The 17,792-nt window shown below is 37.0% G+C and overlaps 1 protein-coding gene across 1 annotated transcript in view; it reads right to left on the bottom strand.

Moving 5' to 3' along the window:
* Positions 1-17,792, bottom strand: part of LOC106130397 (uncharacterized) — a 143,829-nt gene that overhangs the window by 119,663 nt on the left and 6,374 nt on the right. The window contains exons 6-19 of the mRNA XM_060951940.1: positions 16,569-17,123; positions 15,545-15,626; positions 15,126-15,220; positions 14,174-14,233; positions 13,645-13,745; positions 13,149-13,272; positions 12,439-12,502; positions 11,965-12,137; positions 11,169-11,302; positions 8,897-9,005; positions 8,315-8,426; positions 7,158-7,283; positions 6,215-6,274; positions 5,823-5,894 (exon numbers count right to left, since the gene is read on the bottom strand). Coding sequence (XP_060807923.1) covers positions 5,823-5,894; positions 6,215-6,274; positions 7,158-7,283; positions 8,315-8,426; positions 8,897-9,005; positions 11,169-11,302; positions 11,965-12,137; positions 12,439-12,502; positions 13,149-13,272; positions 13,645-13,745; positions 14,174-14,233; positions 15,126-15,220; positions 15,545-15,626; positions 16,569-17,123 — 1,867 coding nt within the window. The remainder of the gene's footprint in view (positions 1-5,822; positions 5,895-6,214; positions 6,275-7,157; positions 7,284-8,314; positions 8,427-8,896; positions 9,006-11,168; positions 11,303-11,964; positions 12,138-12,438; positions 12,503-13,148; positions 13,273-13,644; positions 13,746-14,173; positions 14,234-15,125; positions 15,221-15,544; positions 15,627-16,568; positions 17,124-17,792) is intronic.

Raw genomic sequence — 17,792 nt, 5'->3', positions numbered from 1 at the left:
CTATAAAAAGGTATCAATATTTTTTCAATAAAGCTACCGTTTCTGAGATATAACGATGCAAAAAGTTGCAAGCGTCATAATATGCACACGTTTCCACGCCACCTCTGAGGTAGTGTACTATTAGCGCGTTTTTTTAACATTTTTATTATTAAACTTGAAAAATTCTGAAATAGGTTAGAATAAACACGTGTTTTCACTACGCAGTGGCACTCAAGACTAACTTTCGCATTTATTATTTAAAACAATTAGAATAACCCTAAGTGAAGAAAATCTTAGGACAATAATAGAGATTACAATTAAATCAAATTAAAACTAAAACTACTTATAAAAAGAAAGAAAAAAGGTGACTTCAAACTAAAATTTAATTTTTAAATTGTACCTACAGCTCCTGCATAGTACGTATGTTGACATGGGGGAGTGTGCCCAGAAAGCTGGCAGCATTGCCAATTTGAATGGCAATGCTGATTCTCTGAGCCAGATAATTTCCAGCCCCCCGGTCAAGAGATACCTCAATCAGCTTTTTCGACAATTTTCAGAAAAGCTGATGGGTAGATAGGCCCCCGGTTCCAGAGTTTCAAAAGTAAAAAAAAAACTCCAAAAGGTTCAAAAGTATAGGTATTACCGATACCTAAATATTTGCGCCTTTTGAGGTTTTTGTCTCATTTGAAGCAGAACCGGCCTTAGATTTAGTAACCTGAAGATGAGACGGCGCAAGTGTGTCGACATAAGTAGCATCCCACACCAAAGGCCGCCCCAATCTCTAGGGTACCAAAGTCATACCATCCGGTCTCTTGGCATCATCCCGAGCCAGACCGTTTGGTTCTAGAACGGCTGGAACATGGATGGTGGCAAGAGCACGGAGGATTATATTATTTAGGGCGGCATGGCGCCCTAAACGGCCGGCACTCCTAGGGCATGAGAGGCCGTGGTGTCCATAGCCGTCAACGGTATCCCGCAAGGACTACTATTATTAAAGACTAATGGTATTTCATGTGTTGAGCATTCTGAGATAAAGCAGGTATACGACCCTAGCCACGTACACAATTAAACAGAGAGACAGATGTTGTCTCAAGGTTTCACTACAGTATAAATTAAGGGACTGGGTTTCATCATACTTATGTATATTTTATATTTTGGATTCAAGTTAAAATTACCGACAGAACAATATTTTTACTTATATTACTGCTACACAGAGTATATACAAGACGTGCGTATGCATATTATGACGCTTGCAACTTTTTGCATCGTTATATCTCAGAAACGGTAGCTTTATTGAAAAAAATTATTGATTCCTTTTTATGGATAACTTTATGATCTACAATCTATGTATAAGGTAATTTTCCGATAAAACTTACCGTTTTGAAGAAAATCGTGAAAAACCCATTTTTTTACCTTTGACTTTGGGTATTTTTTTTTCCTTAAACCGGAATCATGGGGAATTTTAAAATAATGCTTTTGATTGTGTTTTAAACAATTATACTCATTTTCAGCTTGATGGGAATTAATGTAGCTTCATTCTTATTTTTTGGTCTAAATTGACCGGACTACTTACATTGTGAGAGTTACTCAAAATGGAGAAATAAACCATCCACGCGATGACCGACATCCGCGCGGACGGAGTCGCGGGGGGAAGCAAGTAGAAAATAAAATTCGGGTGTTTTATTTATGCATACCGATTACGCCGAGATTTATGGACCGATTTACGTAATTCTTTTTTTGTTCGGTAGAGTATACTTTCAAGTTGGTCCCGTTGTTACCTAGTCAGGATCTGATGATGGTATTCCAGGGAAATCAAGGGCAAACCTCAAATTTACAGGCAATTACGTTTTTGACAATTTCATAGATCTGTTTAAGTATTTGCGTCTGATAGTCATCATCCCATGTGAATGAGCTGATGATGGAAGGTACAACTCCTCAACGGTTAGGAGTTGAAAGAAAATTCTTACGAAGTTATACGTACATGTGAGGCTATTAGGTTGACCTGATAATAAAAAGTAAATCTCATTAACGTTAAGAATTTAGGTGAAAATGGATGCGGACAAATTTCGTCTCTTCACTTGTTTCCTTTTAGCTGTTTGTATGGGTAGTGTTAACACAAAATAGGGATTTAAAGGCGTGATGTTATTAATGTTATGCATGTATGTACATAATTATGTATGTTATTATGTATGTTAAAGAGACGACTGAAAGTTGTCATACAAAGTCTTTTTTTTTAAGGATGGGAAATCATCAAATGACCTCTCCCGCTCTGGGTGGAACGGAAGGGAGTGTCAGACTTTTACTGACTAAAACCCACCTCGTTCCTTCAGTTGCCCTTTGCGTTCCGGGGCCACGGTATCTCGTTAGAACTTTCCCGCAGCCCCGGCTCAGTTTATCCCGTTTCCCCCCCTTGGGGGTTGACATTTCAAAAATCCCTTCTTAGTGCTCACTTATGTTACTAAAGGAACCTCTGTTCAAAATCTCAGACTCCTATACCGAGCGGTTTCGGCTGTGCGTTAATAAATCAGTCACCCAATCGCACCCCCTAAATCACGATTGGAGGGTAGTTTGAAAAAACTTATAATGTCAAACATATTTACTTGCCTATGTACGTGTTTATGCCAAGTTTCAAGTTTATAAACCCAAGGAATAAGATTTTTCATAGAAACGTTTTTACCCCTTTTCCCCCCCTTGGGGGTTGAATTTCCAAAAATCCTTTCTTAGTGCTCCCCTACATATCCCAAGGAACCTACATTCCAAATTTCAGCTGTCTACGACCAGTAGTTTCGACTGTGCGTTGTCTGTCAGTCAGTCACTCAGTAACGGAAGAGTTTTATATATATAGATGATATTTGGTATTGAATGTGGGAAGTGCCCATCCCTTAGTCGTCTTAAACGACATCCACAGGAAAGTAACGGCCTAGTCCTATTCTAAAATGCCGATAACAGACAACTCAAAAAAAGAACATAGCAACAATTTTACTCCCATACCGATTCCAACAAAATTTTCAATAAAAAAAATCACTTTCATTCACCAACACAATAACAATAATGAAATGCAAACACGCGTTCACACTGAGAGGCGCGGCGGGCGGCGGCGGGGCGATTTGACAGGGCGGACGCGGCCGGCACACTGAAACTTGGAACTTTCAAGCGCTGAAAAGCTCGCTAGTAAAAATAAAGTATGTACGGAAGTTTCACCTAAGTAAATTGGCGAAAATCAGACAAGACCGGAATCAGAAAAAAAAAGTGACAGAAAGTAAAACTGAGAAGACGGAAATTATTGACATGCTATGTTGATTGACACGCATTTCGGACTTGACTTTGCATGTAATGAAATGTAACGGTTTGTTTGTGTTTATCAAGTATTACATAAGTCATAGTTGTGTGACGTGATTCAAGTTACAAATTACAAGTGTTTTAAGTGCCATTGTTGAAAGGCGAAAAATGTAATTTGCATCGTATTTAAATTAATTCGTACTAAAATTTTTGTTCATTGACCAAACTCAGTAGCCTTCCTCGCTTGCCGACTGCTAGTTCAAGTTACAAATGACAAAGTGCCACATTTGTACTAACGTTATTCTCACCGGGGGATGTTTAGATCGGTTGGACGCCGCAGGGAGTTCCGATTATTCTGTAATTGTTGTGATGGATATCTGAATCGTGATATGATGACATTCCTATTTTTATTCTTATGCGCAGTATCGGATATAATTATATCAATATACGTAATGCCAAAGTCAATTGTTTTTGTTTTGTAACGCCTTATATAACTGTTTCAATGACAATGGTTTTTTATATACTTTTACAGAAGGACATAATCATCTCGATATCTCCAACACTATTTTTACGATCATTAAGTAGCAGACAACTCCGTTCATCAAAAAGGGGTGTGATATTTAAGCAACTGACAATTAAATCTTTACCAAAAATTTTCACAGCATATGGTGTGGAAAGCTGCAATTTCTTTTTTAAATTTGTGATTTTTTAATAAATTATCAAGATCACATAAATTCTTAAGCTGAAGCATGAGCTTTGCAGACTACAGCAGAAGAAGCTTTAAAACAATTCTGAGAATTCAAAATCTCCAAAACATCATCATTATTAACAAGAGTATAATTATATTGCTTGTTACGAATAAAATAAAATACGTACTTATCGATTTTAACTTCTGAATATTCGCACTAAAGCCTAGCCCCGGGCGAGATCTATTAACCTATATAAATATCAAACTTCCGATAACCCATAACGCGCGATTTAGTCCGCGTTGCATTGGCTAAAAGCAATTAAAAACCTATTTATATCGCCTATCAACTAATGCAGCGGCCATTATAACTTGATCCCTACACATATTGTAGATGCACAATGCCGAGAAAACCGGCCGTAGATATAGAATAGGACTAGATACGGTAAAAAAACTGTTAAAAATAAAATAAAAATATAAAGAGCTATCTTTTACACACAGCTTCGCCCGCGCGAATTAGCGAAATTAGGTTTTTTCGCAAATCCCACGATAACTATAGTTTTTTTCGGGTTGAAAAATACCCTATGTCCTCCTTCAGATTCTTAATTTAATATACGCAAAATTTCAAGAAGATTGGTTAAGAAGATAACGATAAAGAGACAAAAACAAACAAACAAATTTTTTAAACAAAAATTAAACAACGAAACCTCGCATTCACATTAAGCAATTCAAAATCTCCTATTTCGCTATTCTTCTTTGCGTATTCCTAGTTGCATCCTCCGCCACTAAACTTCGAGGCCTGTAGTCCTTTTGCGCTTCTAATTCACTAAGCCGTCTTGAAAAGACTGAAAGGCGACGTTCATCTGTATGGCTTAATGATGGGATTGAGATCCAAATAGTGACAGGTTGCTAGCCCATCACCTATAAGAATCTCAAGTTTATTAGCCTTTCCCTTAACAGACTTTTACAATCAAGACTGGAAGAACAAATGCGCTGGCACACACTATGTTTTTTCTTCGCTACAAGATCAGCATGCGAGCTTTTTCTTCTGGCGCTTCTAGTCACCACTATATCTGTGTTGCAGTCAGCTATATAGGTTAGGACGCCTCTGGTCGGACGTGAAGTGACTTCGCCGTTATTGTTCTAATATCAACACGGCTGAATGCAATCTTGTATTGTACTGTTTAGAAAGAAGTCTATTGTCATATATGCGCGGTAACTTTTCTATTTTTGCACATCTTGTAGTTTTTTTTCACGATGAATTTCCGTTCATTTTCCTCAATTACCTATCCAAACGCGGAAATTAATCGAAAGAATTAACAAACTGATTTATAATTTTCAAGTAATTATCCCATTAAAATGTAATCATGTTTTGTACAACTTCTTTAACCGCATTCAAAAAAGGTGATTCTCAGTTTGACCTGTATGTGTGTGCGAGCCTGCGTGTTTGCATGTTTGTATGCATGTATGTTTGTCAGCGATTATCTCGCATTTCGCTGAACCGGTTTTCCGGAAAGTGTTTGTTACATTTAGAAGGGTTTAGAAATTTTACCGACTTCAAAAAGCAAGATATCGATTAGAGACGGTTCTCTTTGCACAAAAGTTATTGACATAATACGACAATGACATTCTTGCGCAGTACATGTACGTGTAAAATTTTTAATTCTATCTTCGCAGATCTTGGTTCAAGTTATGTTCCAATTATCTTAAGATGGAATCTGCTGCTGGAAAGCTGGAAAATGGACTTGATTTCATACTCCTTAGGCGCGAAAGGGCGAAATTCGTCAAGTCTTTCAAGAAAAGGTAAATAAGCAAAAAAAAAGACGATAAAATAGCGAAGTCTACGAATAAGTATAATATTTTTTTCTTAATCACTTACCTGGCACAGATGTGGGCGTGAGAGTCTGATCCCAAAGCGGCTCGTCTTCCATTTTGCGAAAGCTCCGTTCCACTGAGAGAAAAGAGAAAAGAAAATATAAAGTTTCCGAACGTCGCAGCGCAGAGGTAAACCACAGAGTCACAAGATTCCGGGTTCAATCCCTATTTGGAAGTAACAAATCATCAGCAACGACAAAATTTTATAAATACCTGTCGGACTTGGGCAGGCAGGGTTCCGTACCATCACGGGAAATACATAATTTGTGGAAATTTCAGCTTTCTAGCTGTCACGGTTTATGAGATACAGCGTGGTGACAGACAGCGGAGAGCCTAGTAATAGGGTCCCGATTTTATTTTTTAGGTATTAACCTCTAAAATGTAGCATTTACTTACTGTTGAGAAAGTGGGAGTTAGCAGACGCTTTCCTTGATTTCTTGTCACTTGCATCTTGACCTGCAAAGGAAATTACATTTTAAAACATAAATTTATAGTTAAAAATCACTTTCATTCGTTATTTTAGGGTGTTTTCTTTTAAGAAAGTGTTATTTTATATACAATATTGGATTAGGCATTTATCTTCCATCTCACCTGATGGTAAGTGACGATGAAGACGAAGATGTTACATGCATTGAGAATCGAGAATCAATTGGATTTTTCGTTTTACAGAGCCGTGGTCATCTTCTAGTTTTCATATAAGAAGATATAAGGCGTGCGTATAAGACAATTGGTTAACATAGATAACGCGACTTACATTAAATCCCGCCTCGTTCCCAGACTGGTAAGTAGCTAAGATTATCCGTTTGTCCGTCCTTCACGTCAAAACCAAAGACCAAAACTCCATGAAACATTGCATATAATTTGAAGTGCTGATTAATTTCGTGCGAACAGAGCCGCGGGTCACAGCTAGTTATGTATAGGGTTGAAAAAAGCGAGAAATGCATTTTCTGTTTTTTTCAAATTCCCTCGTATTTATACAAGTTTTTTACGAAAATTTCAAGAAAAATAAGAATGAAATATTTCATGTTTTTTATTAATAAAACGGAAAAATACGATAGGAAAAGTATTGATTTCCTTACAATATGCATCATTGTTCTAAAAAAAAATTTTTTTTTTTTAAATTGGTAACTAAACGTGTTTTTTTCCAATAGTTTTTTTTTATTTTTCGAAAAAAACGACGAAAATCTCAATAAAACCGTTTTTCCCCAAGGTTTTATTCTGATATATTGCAATGTAACAAACCAATAAAACGGTAAAAATCGAGAAAACGTTTCTTTCACCGTAAAAAACAATTTGTTCCTTTCGGAATTTTCAACGCTAGTTGTATGTACACGCTCACAGTTGGGCTGGTTGCTGTGTATCCTCTCCATGAACCGCGAGATCCTGTTGTTGTGGTGCTCCGTGTCCAGACAGCAGCCCTCCTCCACTTGCTTGGCGCACGCGCGGTGAACACGCAATTTGCAATCTGTTGACAAGAACAGTATTTTGCATCTATTGTATAAAGGAACGTGGGTGACTTACTTTTCAACGCTGAACTTAAAGCTACAAACTTGAAATTTGGACATAAGCTTTATGTTAACACGTAGTTATGAGATAAGGAAGGGATTTTATCGAAATTGATTGTATGAAAAAAAATTAAAATGACCGTAATAAGTCATGAGGTGAGACATTATGCTACATATAATAAATAGACCTTCATTTTTTATTATTATATAAGTCTTGATATTTGCCGGCGATATGATGTAATTCACTTAGTTTGCTGAAAGTATTTCACTTTTTACTTTACTGCTAACATTTTATTCTCACAAGCTCAAATGTCTCATAGCTGTTGGTTCTGAAACTACCTAATAGAGTGCAATTTGCTACACCCGAATCACAGGAAGTCATGAATAAACACGGTAAAAAAAACATTATTGTAGTATGATCGAAATTGAGTGACAGAATAAGGAACATCGTGATATGAGAAATTGTAATGTCAAAGAAGATATAGTGACAGGAATAGAAAAGGTCATGCTCAAATGTCTTTGGCTTAACGTAGGCTGTTGAGTGTTATTGTCCCGTCTCACTATGATCGGTAACCTATAATTAAGTCTCTGATCTATACAATAGTATCCTAATTTGATATTTTATGTATGTATATGTATTTATAATGTATTTTATGAATCTTGTATGTATTTCTGCATTTTTTTTTTAATGTATGTATGTTTCAGTGCGCATGTGCACTTTATCGCACCAACAACTTAAAGTTTTTCTGTTTGGTCAGCTGGTTGGTTGGTAGAGAATGCCAAATTTCATACAATAAAATAAAAAAAATATTTATTTATTTCAGAAGCTTAATTCTATCTTTACAGTTTGCACCAATGCGATAGAGAAGCAATACATTTTAATTATTATTATTACTGTAGCATACAATATATAGCGCTGTTGTTATGAATTCGCTCAGAGAACATGCAAACAGGTCAATATAATGATAGTAAACTATAAAGCAGTACTCACACGTGCAGACGTAAGCTTGCGGCGCGAGCCCCCAGATGGCGTTGTCGCAGTGGTGGCAGTGGCCCACCGACGTCAACGCCTGCAGTTGCAGGTGGTGCCCTCTAACTATGAACTGGAACAACGATTTGACAGATTGGAAAATATGTTCCATAGAATCTACAACAGTTAGACACATACACACATAAAACGGTTAGACACAGTTTGGCGATAAAAATAAATGCTTCTTTTAGAAATTAGTTTCAGAAATCAATTTCAGTTCTTAAGAAATTCCACAAGATTTGTCGTAAATGCCGATTTAAAACAAATAATGTCTTGTAACGTATCCATATTTAGTTAATCCATACCTATATGGCGCACACCATATATGGAACAACTGGATCGGGTGTCATCTCTCTTATCGACTGTACATTATAAAAATGTGTGCATAAAAATATTTTGATAACATCTACATATATAATTTCAAACAAAATCAGTTTATCCGTTAAGGAACTACAATGGCACATACAGTCACATGTCAAATTTATATTACCCCTCTTTTTGCATCGGGGATTAATAAAATTCTAGCTAAATATATAGACTCACCGGTTGCGGATGTTGTTTCGCGAGCTGTTTCACCTTCTGCTTGTACAACTTGTCGCGTTGTAAAAACGAAGCACGGGAATTGCCCACAGCCGCCGCCACCGCCGCCGCCCTGGGTATCAACCATAACTATTTTGATTATGTGCTCCACTCATTATTAGTATGGTAAACTTATTACCATACATGACTAGACCACTAGACTAGAAAATTGTTGCAGCTCAAACTAAAATTATACTGCGATGATGAAGACAGATACTTTTTCTTTATCAAAATCTGTTAAATGTTCCCATGTTTTAGTTTCAAATCCTTTTGCCATGCGTCGGTTCTTGATCCGTCTCCTCTACAGGCAATGATCTATAGAAATCTTTGCCTGGTCAGGATTCAAACCCATGCCCTTGTCAGCAGCTGTGACGTCTCCCCTAGTCCTAACAAATTGTCATTATTCTATGGATTTTAAAATTATCTCTCATCACGTTTACCTGCGACGTTTTACCTAACGTCACACAATAAGCCACAAGATACACACACAGAGTATTACATACACATGTATACACAGAGTATTTTATCCAACCTTGATCCCATTTATGTGGCATAGAAGCTCCTCACAAATTTGCGCTAGCTTAAGCTTAAGCTATTCTCAAAGTATATCTCGCTATACAAAACCATCATGTCGAAGTCGCTTACTTGGCTTGCTTCGTCTGTTTAGCCTTCCTGGGCGTCTGCCACCATTTCAACCTCACTTCCCTTGCTTCCTCCTCAGAAATAACCACTAAATTCACCATTTTTAACACTTTACTTTCATGTGTTCAGTTCACAAATAAGTAATACTATCCTAATAATTCTTGATAATTTTAATAAAATACCTAATTACGGAACTAATTTACACTGATTGAGTTAACCCCATTATGAATACAAATAGAATAAATTACACTACTATTAAATCTATCTTGGTAATCTGTACAAAAATATATAGGAATAAATTACACAGATTGAGCCTCAAAATAAATTCGAAACTTGTGTTATGAGATACAAACTTAATGAAAACGAAATGAAATTTAATTCAAAAAAACAATAGCGTTATTATAAATATTTTTTCAAATAAGATTACAGGCACGAGTTAAAATATCCAAGTACTACACTAAATCATAACGAACAAATAAGAGGAACTTCGTAAACCACGTTTAGTTTCAACGAGTACTATCAAAACAGGAAAGTGTGACAAATTATATCAACATTGTATCCTTAATGACGTCATCTGAATGTGTACTCATTAACCGATTGCTAAAAAGGAGGTTCTGTACTTGAAGCGATTGTGTATTTGTTTGTAAATTTTTACAATAATCACTTATCTGATTTTAAATTTATCAATAAAGATTTTTGAATATAATGTAAAGAAGATATTCCGAAATAATGTATAAAACTTTCAAATTGGTGACAAACAGGAAAATTCAAGTGTGAAAAATAAATGCTTTTCAATTTACAAAAGACTGAAAATGGAACATTAAACTTTTTAGGGTAAAATTGAAAAGACTTCTCAAATGAATGTGATTAAAGCATAAAAAGTATGCAAGGATAAAGATGTGTCTCTTACCTACTTCAACGACAAAAAATTGATTTCCATGGGGGTACCTAAATCGTTCTATGATATTTTTTTAATTTCTTGCATGGCAATCTAAAGTGTTAAAATTGTCAGGAAAAAATGTTTGTTGTTGATCTATTTCGCTTGAATTAATAATAAGTTTGTATCGAATTGTGTTTCATGCCAGTTAATAACACAAGTTTCGAACTTATTTTAGGCGTATAGCAATCTTTGTGAGTTATTCCGTATACATTTATTTATATTTCTTTCAAGAAGGCCGGTAAGATATTCAGGCCAAACGCCTGATGATGTTCAAGAGCAATGACGCGGTCGAAGGGAACTCCGAAGATTGCTGTCATCGGCCGTCATTCCACCCTTAAGCTTCACGGAGTCTACATCAGTTTCATTTAAATGCACATTTATATTATAATTTCTATAACCAATAAACCCATAACTGATCTCCGGACTTTTAATTCTAAGTTCTACTCATCATTAGATAAATATGACTGGCACTTTCATTTGGTCATTTTTCACTTGGCATTTTCATTTTTCACGGTCTTATCGAGACTGTTGGCTCAACTTGCCCCGTAACAGAAAAAGTTGTGATTATAATCCATGCCAATGATTTTAAAAAATCTTACCGGCCGGTAATGTCTAATCTTATCTTATGTATGTGTGTGTGTATGTGTGTCTGACCGGCACTGCAGGCAGAGCGCGGCGGCCACGAGCGCGGCCAGCAGCGCGGCGTGCGCGTGCGCGTCTCCCGGCGCCGCGCCCGCGCACAGGCTGCTCAGGCGCTGGCACAGCAGCCGCTCCACCACCACCACCTCCTGCGATCGTCATGGATATATAGTGTGCTTACATACACACATGCAGGTTGACTGAGCAGATATACAAGGGGAGTGTGGAGGGAAAGGTCGGAGTGGGAAGACCTAGACGAACGTATCTTGATCAAATTAAGGAGGACAAAGGGTCAGGTCAAGAGTACCCGAAAGCTTAGCGAAGGAAGTATAAGAGATCGTGGCAAGTGGATTTTATGTATGTATGTACATACACATACATAACGTAAATATCCCTTGCGAGGTACACAGAGACAATACTCTTGGAAAATACTGACAGGCCACGTTCAGCTGTATGGTTTAGGACTATCATATCCCAAATTTATAAGCGTATGCTTATAAACTTGGGATTCTATTGGCTAGTAACCTGTCACTATTTTAATCTCATCCCTCAATCTCTCAATTTTATCATAATGCCAAACTGCTAAACGTGGCCCATCAGTCTCTTTAATACATAAACACCATCACGCCTGTTTCCCATTGGGGTAGGCAGAGACTATGGAATTCCACTTACTGCATAAGTCTGTCCTCATCCATTCTCTCGACATGTCCAAACCATCTCAACATACTCTTTTCAATTTTGGTCATCACATCCTCTTTCACTCCACACATTTGCGTGACTATATGTATATATGTATGATAAAAGTGCGTACCTGAGCCTTATCAACATCACATCTCTCCAGAACAGAATCTTCCGGCCCGTACAGCATTCCCAGCCCGACCTGCCTCTTGACCTGAAATTCACTGAGTTGTCTACTCATTTCTTCTTTCGCTTTCTGGCGCGCTTTTCTGAAAACGTTGCGCAGGAGTTCGTCTTTGTCATGTTCTGAAATAGTAAAAAAAAATTGTGAGAAAAAACAACATTTTTATTTGTATACTGGAGGCAGCCCGTGACTTCATCCGCATAGACACACTATCAATTCCGCGGGAACTCCAGGATAAAAAGTAGCCTATATTTTATTCTGGGTCTTCAGCTACCTACCAAATTTCATCGTAATCGGTTCAGTAGTTTTTGCGTGAAAGAGTAACAAACATCAATGCTGACATACTCACAAACTTTCGCATTTATAATATTAGTAGGATTTTTTTTTCATATAAATTTTGTTATAGGTATTCATTCGACTCACCATTCACTAAAACATGTTCTATTTCGTTCGCCATATTCTCGTCTACTCCATTTAGTTGTAAAACCTGGAAAAAAGTATAGAAAATTTGTGTATTTTCAAAAAAGGATATAATTTTTAGATCTTTTGTTAAAAGATTATAAAGTATTTATTTTCTACATCAAATTTTATCAATTTGAGCAAAGTTATATGGCACATAAACATAACATAACATAAACACGTCTATATCCCCCGCGGGGTAGACAAAGCCAACAGTCATCAAAATTTGATTGAGATTTAAATAGTGACAGGTTGCTAGCCCATCGCAAAAAAGAGGAATCCCATGTATATAAGCCTATCGCTTGGTCGCTATTTAAGTTATATAGAACTTGTGATTTAATCAGTCTTGTCAGCATTCCTTGCAACCTTAATGTCAGAGAATATCATAAAATTAAAACTAAACATGGGACTTTGTAATAATGATAAATAAATGTCAATTTTATAATTTAAACCACACAGCTGAACGTGGCCTATCAGTCTATTAACGACAGTTGTCTCTGTCCCCCGCAAGGGATATAGGCGAGACTATACAATGTAAATTGACACATGAAATGAATAGTTTCATCCTTAACATATATTAATAGCTATTAATGTATTAATTTAAGTACAAAAATAAGCAAACAATAAAGCCATAAAAAATTTAGATACCTATATAAATATATATAAATACTAACCGCATTAGGCATAAGGAAGGTGGAATGTATCTCATAGGCCCATCGCCTCAACGTAGCGTTTGTCACACCGCTCGCACTACGGTACCCATCTGTCAGCACTAACACTAGACTCGCTGTAGCGTTCCTGAAACAAATTAAACGCATGCTTTATTTATTTTATTTTTTTGAGAGTGTCGAGGGAAAGGTCGGAGTGGGAAGACCTAGACGAACGTATCTTGATCAAATTAAGGACGTCCTGGTAAAGGGTCAGGTCAAGAGTACCCGAAACGTGGATGAAGCGAAGGAAGTATGCAGAGATCGTGACAATTGGAAAGATGTAGTCTCTGCCTACCCCTCCGAGAAAGAGGCGTGGTTTAAGTATGTATGTATGTAGAAAATTATTAACTATAAAAATATAAGATACAAATTTTATTATTTCATACATTTAATTTCGTTTATGATAATTAATAAATTTTTAATTGTACATATATACTTAAGAAATGAAATAAAACCGTACCTCCTTTCGCCTAATAACCAGTTGAGAAGCACGGCCGTCCTTGCTTTGGATTCTCGCACGCAGCGAAGATTCGAAAACAGGCCGCTGTACGTCGAATTGTCCTGAAATAAATGTAAAACTAAATCATTGTAAACGAAGTTCAAGTTTTTAAGTTACATACATACATATATAATACTTTTACGGCTTCTAAAGTGCAGTGTGGATACCGGCACTTTGGAAACAGAACCACTCCATATCTTACCCATGAATGTCGTAAAAAGCGACTAAGGGATAGGCTTATAAACTTAAAATTTCACTTGTAGGCGAGAGGCTGGCAACCTGTCACTTTTTGAATCTCAATTCCATCATAAAGCCATACAGCTGAATGTGGCCTTTCAGTCTTTTCGAGACTGTTGGCTCTGTTTACCCCGCAGGGGATATCGACGTGACTGTATGTATGTATGCATGTGTGTAGTCACGTCTATATCCCTTGCGGGGTAGGACAGAATGATAAAATAAAATTATATAACAAATTGGACTAAGTACTTACAGAAGCTGGTGAATCGTCTTCCTCCATGGAGATGATTGCTCTCTGGGGGTCAGCGCAGGGCTACAAATAATAAAATGTTTCAACTTTATTGTTATTTTACTTTTTAGTCGACTAAAAGAGAGGGGAGTATGTACCAATCAACATCTGTGAATAAAGGGGCAGTGTACAGAGCATACAATTAGTAAATTTGCTTGTCTTAGTCAGTATTTTAGTAAACAATCATCAATCATTCAATTATTACTAACAATCAACTTCTATCAACCCAAGGTGAACAGTTTACTCAAAGACGGTATAGGCATTTTTAATTAGATCTTTGAGTTTTGTAACATAAAGCTATTTACATTAAGAAAGACATAATTTATGTGTATATGTATTTTGTGCCTTGTAGTTCCAGGCACTTTAAAATAGAAACACTCCATATCTTTCACATGGATGTCGTAAAAGGCGACTAAAGCAATGAGCACATTCACCTAGTGCAGCTTTCACAGGCTAGGTTCCCTTGCAAAGGTTGCGGAGATCGGACAGAAGTCCCTTCGTATAAAAACTTGACTCACCCAATCCAGGATCAACGTAAAAAATATACCCCGGGCTCCTCTCCACAGAATGGTGAGGATACGACGGGATCTCTTTCATTCGATTATTTTTTTTTATCCTATTTTAGTTTGGCATAACGAGTTACGCATACAATTTTTTGACATAATAGTTTTTTGGCATAATTAGTTTTGGCATACTATTTCAATAGACATAAATTTTAGATTAGACTAATTTTTTTTGCCCAGGTTAGGTTAAGTTAGGTTAAGAAATATGCCTAAAGAATTATGCCAAATAATATTATGCGTAACGATTATTAGGCTAAACAAAGGTATGCCATGTAAAATTATGACAAAACATTTTATGCTAATATATAGAGAAACGGATGCAACCGGGACTAACGTCAAGATGGGAGTATTACCTGTGTGTTGTGTGCGTACGGCGGGGGCGGAGTCCCCGGCGGCGGGGTGCCGCGCTCCCACGCCTCCTTGTCGGGCGGCGGGGGAGCCACTGGTGCTAAAATATAGGTAGGTAATAGCTTTTTAGGTTCAGTTCTAACTGCACTGCGAGCGAATCAACTAGATTTTATGTTGAGCCGAGACGCAACGCGAGACATAAGTATCTGGTTTTTCCGGCTATTCCTGATTACCATCAGTCAAATAAGAATAAAGTGTGACACTATGCTATTTAAATCAATAACTTCGACATAAAGAACTTTATGTTATTTCCATGTTTAAAGCATACTTCTTCCGAGTCGACGAAATTCTTCATTTATAAGATGATTTCTCATATAACGTGGATGGAACCGCCGACAAAAGCTAGTAACAAAACAATACTCACGTCTAGGTAACTCATGGTCAAGTTGTTCCGGCGAGGACCGACTCCTCACATGCAACACAGGCACGCCTGTCCTGTTGTCCGTCTGTCACAAATTTCAACGTTAATATTTTTATAAATGTCCACTGAGCACCGCTCGGGCACCCAGGTACTGTTTATTATATGTATAGGCACTTGCATAAGAACATGGTCTTGTCTTCATACAAACCCAATAGGTAAATCAAGTTTATCTGCAGGTGACTGTACATTAAAAGCACTTATAAATGCGATGCGACCAAGTATTTTCGACTTTAAACTTTGTCCCATCGCATTACAAAAGTGCGTTCCACGTTTCAACGTAGATATTCTGAATGTGGATATTAAAATTTTAATATACGAAAGTAAGGTAGCATTAACATTTTGTCGACAGGGTAATTTATTAAGCATTCGTCATACCCACGTAGTCATAACGTAAGACAAACACTTGTTAGTCACAGTTGAAAGGTTAAACGTTAATGCATTTAATTGGTCCATTTTCATATAATATAGATATACTTAGGTCAACTTTCAATATAATAACTGCATTTTATGGTACAAGTGTGACCTATTTTGCGTAAGACTTACATATCTATCTGTTTTTGCTGTAAAAAATATACTATATCCTTACCAATTTTACAAAATTATTTACTCTAAATTCAATGAGACTAAATTAACAAAATTTTGATGATTAAGAAATAAAACTTTTAAGATGTGCATAAAATTCGTTGGAAACCAAACAGACGCAAGCTTCAGGCAATAAAGAGCTAAGAAATTTATAAACACCAAAAAAAAACATCTATAGGTTACATTTTTCTAAGCGCAGTGAGACAACAGTTAGAAAACCTTCACCTGTTTACTGTTAAATTGAGTTATTACGATGTCTCTTTTAAACATTATAAGAGTGAAAAAGACAGCCGTTTTGACTTTAATTTTTGTTTCACAATCATCCAGAATTTTTTAAAAATTCAAAATCAGAAGACGTCGAAATATCCCAACAAAACATGGTTACCTGCAAAGGCGGAGGCGGCTGATTCACCAGCGGGTAATTCATTTGCAATGCAATCGAATTAGGTTGGGGCCCGTCGAGGTCACCGTCTAACGACTGGGACGACCTTCTGAATTTGTTGTCCTCTTTATAGGGCGGCATAGACTGGTGCATTGGGAACGGTTTCTTGTAGTACTGTTTGTGTGAGCCCGACGCTAGGGGGTTTATTGGTGTAATCATTGTCGGGCTTAGAGGAGTTCTCTTCGGCGGCCGCTCTATAGATCTCGGTGGTAACGGTGGCGGTGTGACGTTGTCTAAGCATGTTGTAGGCACGATTGGCACTGTATTGTTATGTCTCCTCTTATTGTTTGATTCGTCTGAATTCTGTCTGACTAAAGGCGGTTGGTTTTCTTGTCTTTGCTTCTGCCTGAGATTTCTCAAGCTCTGTCCGGTTAGGTTGCTGAGTGATCGTGGTATGGCGGAGAGGAAACTGTTCTGTGGCGATGCTTTATCCGGGTTGGTCCTTCGCGGGGCGAGTCTCGGAGTGGGCGCGGCCGGCTGGGAGGGCGACAGCTCCAACTACCGCCAATGTTAGTGTGAGGACATTGCACTATTGTGTGTTTGTGGGAGCCGTGTGGAGGTATTCGAAACGTTTTTATTTAATTTTAACCAATTTCAAAAAATGAGGAGGTTCTCAATACGTACGTGTTTATTTCTTTAACATTCGCATTGCATTATTTTTTTTAACCTATTTTTTTTATCAATTTCATATACTTAAGCAATTTCCACAATTATATCTTGAAAAGCGTCAATGGGTTAATCTAAAACCATCTTCCAAACACCGAAAGACGCATTTTTTTTAAGATACGAGAAGCCATTGATTTTACGCGACAAGCAAAATTCATATCTGTAACTTTCATTCCTCTCGTCTAAATAAATTAAAAATATCATAAACAAAACTATTTGCAGCATGCCCTTGGACAACATTTAGCTATATATATATGAGTAAAACAACTCGTAGAAAAAGTAACGACAAAGAGATTTTATTTTATCTGTAAAATACTGACAATTTGTGGGGTGACTTGTGGAAAAGTGTATAAACAAAACATGCAACTTGTATAGAAAAACCCAAAATTCAAAAAGATAACAACTATTTACAATGAAGGCAATTGACTGACTAATGACAGATTAATCTACGAACAATATAGTCGTAAAATACTGGAATTTTACATATTGGCTCGTTGATCA

Source organism: Amyelois transitella, chromosome 27 (assembly GCF_032362555.1).
Source record: "Amyelois transitella isolate CPQ chromosome 27, ilAmyTran1.1, whole genome shotgun sequence".
NCBI lineage: Eukaryota > Metazoa > Arthropoda > Insecta > Lepidoptera > Pyralidae > Amyelois > Amyelois transitella.
This window is presented reverse-complemented; position numbering and strand designations above follow the sequence as displayed.